Genomic DNA, 9,037 nt, shown 5'->3' with positions numbered 1-9,037 from the left:
TATATATATATATATAAACTTGATGAGTAGTATTTCGAGTCAAAACGAGCCGAACACGAACGAACACATCTTAGCTCATGTTCGGCTTGTTAACTTATCGAGCTAAATTAAAGAGCCGAACACGAGCTTCTTAACGAGCCGAACACGAGCTGTTCGCGAACAATGAACCGTTTTGACAGCCCTAGTATGAATTGCCAAAATAAAAATAAAAAAAAAACAAAAAAAAAAATCATTAAAAATAAGAATTTCTATCCACAAAATATCGCTTGAGCTGAGTGGATAGAGGCCTTTGCTATCCATTGATCAAACCCACCAATGAAAATTCAATGGGATTTGTACGATCCAGATTAATCTAAAGGTAACAAAATCAGCACTAGGAAACTTCTGTTTCACTCATTTCATTGAATTTTACATTCATATTCATATTTCTATAAATCATCTTCTTCAACAATTTTACAAAAAATTGTTGAAGATATATTAATTTAAGCAAAAAAAAATATCAGAATGAATCTTAATATTTTAATTATGTATAATGAAACATTTTTATTAGATGAATGATTAAGAGATTACATCACAAGTATAAACATCAAATTTAGCTCTCAAATATATATATACATAAGAGTTATATGTGATATATATCTAAATTTCCCAATTTTATATGTACCGGAAGCAAATAAGACCCCGCTCATCTCCCATACATGACATCCAGTGCTCTTGTGTGGCTCTGCTTACGCCAAAAGCTCCATTGATTCCCCAATCAGAAAAATGAGAAAGTTCAATGAAGACGACGAGAATCAACATCTCGAGCTCCTCAAATCCGTCGCACAGGCCTGGCACGCTCGCGTCGGCGATTCCAATCCCACCAACGAGCTCGACGCCGCAGGCCGCGCCGCCCGCTCTCCTCTCCGCCGCCCCTCCCGTTTCAAACTCGAGGCCGCCGCCGCCGCCTCCAAGACTGGACCTTTATGGGATTTCAGCCGTTCGCTGTGGGATGCCTATGAGATTGTCACCATTGCCAAGCAGCTCGAGGTCTGCAACCTTACCTTAGACCAGCAGATGCCGTCGCCGTCGTACGGCGGCGGTGGGAGGCAGAAAGGGAAGCGGAGATGGGAGAGTAAGAATAGCTTGAGGAATTTGTTTAATAAGGCGGGTTCTAGGAGATTTGATGGGAGAGATCTTCCGGAAGAAGGAGAGTAGGAGTATATTTCTTGACAATGTTAAAAGAACATTTTTTTTCTGTCCGGCTTGTCGTTTGGTTAAGAAAATTCTTCATTTCAGCGAGAGTAGGAGTATATTTCTTGACAATGTTAAAAGAGCATTTTTTTTTCTTTTTTTCTTTTCTGTCCAGCTTGTCGTTTGGTTAAGAAAATTCTTCATTTCAGTTGATCGTGTAAGAGTTCATCAGATTTGGCTTGAAAAAAAAAAAAAGAGTTTTTGGGTTTAATGCTCCAAAGCTAATCATAAGTTGTAGTTGTTTGTCTGCATTTTTAAGTCTGCTGAGATAGAAATGAAGATCTTTGAATGCTTGATTAATTGTAATGTTTATAGTGTTTTGACATTGAGCTGATTTCAATCTCCTTGTAATGGTTATTCATGGAACCATGCACTGGAGGCGCACCTTAGAATGACAGTAGTGTTACGAAGTTCATCATGTGAGTTTTCTTTGTGGGTTGGAAGCGACAAGAGCGAGCTGAGCCACCAATATAGGGGAAGTTTGGCCAAATTGGGCTTTGCTAATCTCATCATCAAGGCCATATTTCTTGATTTTGTTCAGCACATAAATATTTTTTGTGTCCAAATTTAGACTATAGAATCATTTCAATAGTTAACTTGCATTCTAAAGCCAAGTTTTATTTCATAATTTAAGTATCTTTCATGTTCTAACCGAAGACCCGACAAATACTTCCTATTCTCGTAGCTGTTGACTACCCTCCAACATCACTCGCCGGTTGTTGTCGACCACCGTCAGTCGCCCTCTGCTCGTCGTTATCGATGGACCTTGCAAAGTGACGATGAATTTTGCGGCGTAATGATGCATCCTAAATACATCCTGAATTCATAAACATTAAGTTTATGAAGGCTACTTTTATGTTGGGGGGCAATCTTCATTGCATGATGCATCCTAAATACATCCTGAATTCATAAACACTAAGTTTATGAATTATGTTGGGGGGCAATCTTCATTGTAGTCTCAAAAGGTCATTCATGCTAATGTCTCTAACATGATTTTGGTTGTGTAGTCATCCCAAATTTCATTCAAAGATCAAATTTTTAAGAATCGCTTTTTGTCTGAGGGGCAAATTTCATCATGAAGAGCGCTTCCTCATTCTACCCATCATACCAGAGTTCTTCCTCAACTCGATTAAGATGCTGATCTTTTCAAGATTCAATACATGGGTTGTTTTACAGGTTCGTGTGGATAATAACCCCATTGTGGGACAACAAATTTAAAAGCAACAACAACGCTGTCAAATGTCGTAACCATATCTCCAATAAGAAGTATAGTCTATCTTGACCTATACGCCGATCTTGAATAGGTCAAAAATAATTGATGGATTTCATTCGACTTTGTTAATAACAGTTATTTTTATAGAGCATGTTTGGCTATACAATCTAAGATGGTTTTACATCCTTAGTGGATTACAATTAATTTTTTTCCATTACAGGTAACAATCATTGAGTTGGTGCTCTGACAAACAACATTGGATAAGTTGTGCATTCTTAACTAGGGTGTTTTTTCATCTCTAATAACACGACTTTGAACAAGTTAATATTATTTGAGTAATTTAAGAAAATTTTGAAAACTCTTAGCTCGCAATTAAATTTTATAATCCAAGATTTCACTACAGGGTAAACAATGAAGTGACACTTAAAAATGTAATATGATGTCAAAGTTATGCAATATCACAAGGTGTAAAGAGCTATATCAAGCAGAAAATAAGCTGCATAAACTAGCACACTGACTACATCAAAACAGGAAGAGCTACAAATACCGACACACTATCACCAAAGTGCTAGAATAGCCATGCATACCGACATACCGACCTTAATCTACTACGACATCCTCCTCAACATTAGGAGTACATTCATGCAAGTCATTTTCAGTTGGGCTCCCTTTCTAAGCCAGAGGGGGATCCTTAGGCCTCTGGATAAAAGATGCCCTTAAGATTTGCTATAGTCCAACGATATGATCAATAAACCATTTATTAGAGGCATTGACAAAATTATCTTATTGTGAGTTGAGATCGTTGCTTTATATTATCCTCTTTAAGAGACATCATCCTTGCTTGAATAGCTTGTGAAATCTCCACATTTTGATTGAGGTTTGCCCATGTCTCACTTAGTTCTTCTTGAGTATCCATTAGTTCTTGGTATTTTTGAGGAAGAAAAACTTCCCTAGAAGATGTTTTGTCTCTTCATTTTGCTAATTGATTTACCAATAACATTATGCGTACTCTACAAAAGTTATTCACCTTCTTGTGCTTGTCATGGATATGGTTTATTTTAACAAGCACACTCTTGTATGTCCTAGAAGAAAATTTCAGCTTATCTTCAAAGGGTATCAACATCAAGAGAGATGTGATTTCCCAGATGCAGGCAACTCAACACACTAAAAATCTTTATTAGAAAGCATAATTGTAGCATGAAAATTTTCATCTTGAAATTGAACTAATATTGTCGAAAATATCCTCCAAAAACCACACTAATAATGCAAAAAATTTCTTAAAAAAGTGTAATAGTGACGTGGAGAATCTCATATAAATGACACAACAACAATGCCAAAAAGTGGCACAACAACAGACCAAGGCTCTTGGGGTGCACAACAACAAAAAATTATTACATGTGAAAATCCACATGTATTTCTATGGCAGGGATGAGCCCCCCTCCCACCCCCCGATTTTGCATGATTAGATAGTCGTAGCATGCGATCTACCTGATTTTACATGATCAGGCAGTTGCTTTGTGTGATCCGAGTGCTTATGTGCGTTTCTCACGTCTCCACGTGAAAGGGATCACAACACACATAATCTTGTCGTAGGCTCACCTGACCCAGTCACATCCCAATATAATGAGATATCAGGCTCACCTGACCTGACCCGCTTTGCCAGCTCACTCCCTGCCTGCTACGTCGTCCGATTACTTGACCTGGCTCGACCTAAAGCCAGCTCGAGTGTCCTGCGTTCATGCCCGTGAGTCACAGCCAGCTCGAGTGTCCTGCGTTCATGCCCGTGAGTGACGCCTATGACTCACACTCATGCCTATGACTCACACTCATGCCTATGACTCGCACATGTTTTGCACCTCCAACACCGATTGTTACATGTCACCATCTCCCACAAAAATTATAAAAAAAAAACAAAATTTTCCAAAATTTGTAAAAGTTACCTCAAACTTATATAATTTTGATAATTTTCGGACGAGTAATGAAATAACCATGAATTGGGGGTTAACTGATATATTATCAACAAAATTTGTCATTGGACATGATTCTCAAAGCAATTAATATAAATCTAGGAGCATTTTTTGAGCAAGAAAAATTCAAACTCTAATTAAAAATTATTAGGAACTCTAATTTTAACAAACTTAAAATCAAATTGATTGGCACAACAAGACGAGACAAACACGATGACAGTAGAATTGGTCAAATCCGAGTGAAATCAAGATCGATCCATGCCATGAGTTTTTTCTTAGAATCTATAGATAGCTATTTGGAATGTCAAATGGATTCCAATTCTGATAACCTTATAGTCAAATCGAGCATCTCAATGAGATAAATCCAATCTACCCAAGATCAGTAAATTCCTATATTATTAAGATACTAAAATATTCACAATAATTTGTCTGATCATGAGAATCTCTCTGAGTCGTCCGATGGAGTAGTATGAATGTTTTTTTTTATACAAGCAAGGTCATTCCCAGACTCTATAAATAGAGCCCTACTCCCCTCATGAAAGTTGAACCTGAACTTAAAGGAGAAGAGAACGAGACAATTTCTAGCGTTGTTATTGACTGAAGACCCGTATAACGCTTTCTATTCTAGTAGTCACTGACCACCACTCGTTGGTCGCCAATGACCACCATCAACTACCCCGTGCCAATCACCATCGATGAACCTTGCAAAGTAATGTTATATGTTGCGGTGTAACAATGCACCCCAAAGATAATGTAACACACCCCGAATACAATGTAACTGCACAATGATCAAGTGTTTCAACTTACTCCTAATATGTGGTAATGAGTAACACCATATTTAAGATATAGTGATAACTCTCGACGGCAATGGCTTATGACCGCTATACCTACGATACAATGACTTCCTCCAGACGCCTAAAGTTCTCTCTTCATAGCTCCCGTTATGGTCTCAACTACTAATTGACACTTTCATGACGGCAATGGCTTATGACCGCTATACCTACGATACGATGACTTCCTCCAGACGCCCGAAGTTCTCTCTTCATAGCTGCCTGTTATGGTCTCAACTACTAATTGACACTTTCACAACTCAACATTATGACATATGTGACAAACTACAAATTACATGGCTCATAGCTCAGATAGCTCCCCCTTGCGGCCTACGAGAATATTGCAGCTCACCACTATGACATATGTGACTAACTACAACTTATTTGTTCCACAACTCAATCAGTTCTCGACTCAGAACTCTATGGCATATACATGTTATCTTAGCTTAATTACTAGGATGACCTATGTGACTAACAACGTCCTATCTTGCTCACAACTTGTAACTCCCTACCACGGATTCTGTGACCAACCAACGCTCTTGAAACAACCATTTACGACTTACATAACCAACCACTACGACAACATTAAAATATAATCTCTACAACAAACTGACACTACATCCACCAACTAAAACATTTATGGCAGGCTATCTCTTTCATATCAACTGACTACAACCTTTATAGCAATCACATATAATCTTTGCAGTTTGTTACAACTATTATTGCTGAAATATTGTTGTATATCAACTTTGCAATTCTATCTATTCTAACTAAGGAGAAAAGTGAGTCTGTGTATTTGTAATTACATAGAGGATTACTTCGAATGGGTCAGACGTGTGATTTTTTTCCCTTTGTAGGATTTTTTCCATATAAAAATCATGATATATTATCCCACTATATTTCTTCTTTGTGTGTATGTTGGATCTCGTACTACGCAAAGACGTCAAATTATTACTTTACCACCACAAATTTTTCGACATGCATCAATACTAACATTTAAAAAGTGAAATATTTATTTTCAAGCTTATGTAAAAATTAAAGTTAACTTATTAGATATGTAAATACACAAGAATTCAGTTGTATGTATGTTTATCTTCTCTGATTATTCTCTGATTATGTTTATTTCGTCTCCAAATTCAAAATACAGAATCCTCATTCTTCAGCAAATAGCACCTTGATCGCATCTGTATCCTTGCCCGCCTTACCTGAGAACGGGTGTCAGAAATGGCCGTTATGCCCGCCATAATTCCCCCTCCGCTCCTCCAACTCCCCCCAAATCCCCGCACCCTACTCCTCGAAAAATGCAAGAGCCTCCGCGACCTCCGCCAAATTCACGCCCACCTAATCAAAACCGGCTCTTTTCTTCACCACTCTACTTTCGAGAACATACTCGAATGCTCTGCTCTTCTCCTCCCCAACTCCATGGACTACGCCCTCAAGCTTTTCGATCAGAATCCCCAACCCCATACCGAAGCTTTCAACATCATGATCCGCGCCTTCATCCTTTCACGCTTCCCCACCAACGCCGTCCTCCTCTTCCTCCGCATGCTCGCCTCCTCCATTAAACCTGATAAGCACACCTTCTCCTGCATCCTCAAGGCCTGCTCTCGCCTGAACTCGGTCGAAATTGGGAAGCAGGTGCATGCCTATGCTGTCAAGTGTGGCCTTGCGTGCGAAGATTTCGTTCTGAATAGCTTAATACATATGTACGCCAGCTGTGGAGATGTTTTTGATGCTCGCAAGCTGTTTGATAAAATAACCGAGAGAGGAATTGTGACATGGAATGCCATGTTTGCGGGGTACTTCAAGGTCGAAAGCTGGCAAGAAGTAGTAACTTTGTTCCATGACATGCTGGCATTAGGAGCAGAGTTTGATGAGGTCACATTGATTAGCGTATTGACGGCTTGCGGAAGGCTCGGGGTCTTGGATTTGGGGCAATGGATTGATGTTTATGTACATGAGAATGGGCTTCAGAGTAATCAAAATTTAGCTACTTCACTTGTTGATATGTACGCAAAATGCGGCCAAGTAGAGAAAGCTCGGAACTTGTTCAACGAAATGGCGTCCCGAGACGTCGTCGCCTGGAGCGCCATGATTTCAGGTTACAGCCAATGGAGCCAGTGCAGGGAGGCGCTCAAACTCTTCCATGACATGCAGATTTCAGGAGTGGAACCCAATGAAGTGACAATGGTGAGTGTTCTATCTTCCTGCGCTGTTCTTGGAGCCCTGGAGACAGGCAAGTGGGTGCATTCCTATCTCAGGAGAAAGCAGCTGAAGATGACAGTCAATCTGGGCACCGCTCTTGTCGACTTCTACGCGAAATGCGGGTTCATCGCTGACGCCCTGGAAACCTTCACGAAGATGCCGCAGAAGAACGCGTGGTCATGGACTGTGATAATCCAGGGTTTAGCCAGCAATGGACGAGGAGAAGAGGCATTGAAGTTCTTCTCTTTTATGCTTGAAGCAGATTTCCAACCCAATGAGCTGACTTTCATGGCTGTGCTGTCTGCCTGCAGCCATGCAGGACTAGTTGATGAAGGAAAGCGCTTCTTCCATAGCATGGGCAGCATTTACGGCGTAGAACCGAGCATCGAACACTATGGTATCATGGTCGACATGCTCGGCCGATCCGGTTTGGTTCAGGAAGCTTATGATTTTGTGATAGAAATGCCTGTAAAGCCGAATGCTGTCATATGGAGGACATTGTTGGCTTCATGTAAGATCCACAAGAATGTAGAGATTGGAGAGGAGTCTTTGAAGCAGGTGGTGAAGCTGGAGCCGAAACAAAGTGGGGATTACATACTCCTTTCCAACATCTACGCATCAGTCGGTAGATTTGAGGACGCTGTAAGATTAAGGAATCAAATGAAGGAGAAAGGGATAAGGAAAACTCCAGGTTGCAGCTCTGTTGAAGTGGATGGTGTTATGCATGAGTTCTTCGCGGAAGATAGCGCGCATCCTCTGTGGAAGGAGATATATGAGAAAGTTGATGAGATGATGATGAGGATTAAGGAAGCTGGTTATGTGTGTGATGTAGCAGAGGCGAGATTAGATGCGGAAGAGGAGGAGAAGGAACTTTCTGTGTCGCATCACAGCGAGAAGTTGGCCATTGCGCTGGGGCTTCTGAGATCGACGCCGGGAGCTGTGCTTAGAGTTTGGAAGAACCTGAGAGTATGCAGGGATTGTCACGTGGCGACGAAGCTGATCTCCAAGGTTTATGGAAGGGAAATTGTCGTGAGAGATAGGAATAGATTTCATCACTTCAAGGATGGTTTTTGTTCTTGTAATGATTACTGGTAACCATGATTGAAGGGTTATTATTGTTCTTTTTTTCCCCTTGGGAAAGGAGTTAGTTTTTGTGGGTGAGGTAATTTAGTCTAAAATAAATAAATAAATATTTAATACATGTGTAAATAGATAAAAAAATAAATAAGCCTTGAGCTTGGTTCTTCTCTTCGTTCGGCTGCTTGGGGCCGGTAATCTTTTGACTGGCGAGATCCCACTCTACAAGTTATGTTAGGTTCAGGTGGTCGACCGACTAAAGCTATCTGTTGGTCGGTAGAATTTTTACCCAGTTAACCTTGTTGAACGATTAACTTCTGTGATATGTCGATTTACTTTGGATCTTTTTCTACGGGAACTGAGTTGATGTACATTTTTGACTCATGTTTTGTTTACTTCAGTTATTGGTGGGTTTTCTTTAACCACGTTTTCTTAGACCTATCAGATTTGCTCAAGATTTGTGCTGACGTATGCTTCTACATAAAGGAGATAAAGGGGGAGTAGCAATTTTT

General features: G+C 40.0%; 2 protein-coding genes across 2 annotated transcripts; both read left to right on the top strand.

The window, feature by feature from the left end:
• Positions 1–584: 584 nt before the first annotated feature.
• On the top strand, positions 585–1,222 carry LOC110018943. The gene has a single exon (XM_020716423.1). It carries the CDS (start codon positions 766–768, stop codon positions 1,195–1,197), a length of 432 nt encoding a protein of 143 aa, XP_020572082.1. The 5' UTR covers positions 585–765; the 3' UTR covers positions 1,198–1,222.
• A 5,112-nt stretch (positions 1,223–6,334) lies between these two features.
• LOC110018845 (pentatricopeptide repeat-containing protein At1g08070, chloroplastic-like) lies at positions 6,335–8,605 on the top strand. Its single transcript, XM_020716303.1, has one exon. The coding sequence runs from the start codon at positions 6,468–6,470 to the stop codon at positions 8,541–8,543; it is 2,076 nt and encodes a 691-aa protein (XP_020571962.1). The 5' UTR covers positions 6,335–6,467; the 3' UTR covers positions 8,544–8,605.
• Positions 8,606–9,037: the final 432 nt, after the last annotated feature.

This window comes from Phalaenopsis equestris, unplaced genomic scaffold (genome assembly GCF_001263595.1).
Source record: "Phalaenopsis equestris unplaced genomic scaffold, ASM126359v1 Scaffold000036, whole genome shotgun sequence".
In the NCBI taxonomy this organism is placed as follows: Eukaryota; Viridiplantae; Streptophyta; class Magnoliopsida; order Asparagales; family Orchidaceae; genus Phalaenopsis; species Phalaenopsis equestris.
The sequence above is the reverse complement of the archived record's forward strand: the minus strand, read 5'-3'. Positions and strand labels throughout refer to the sequence as shown.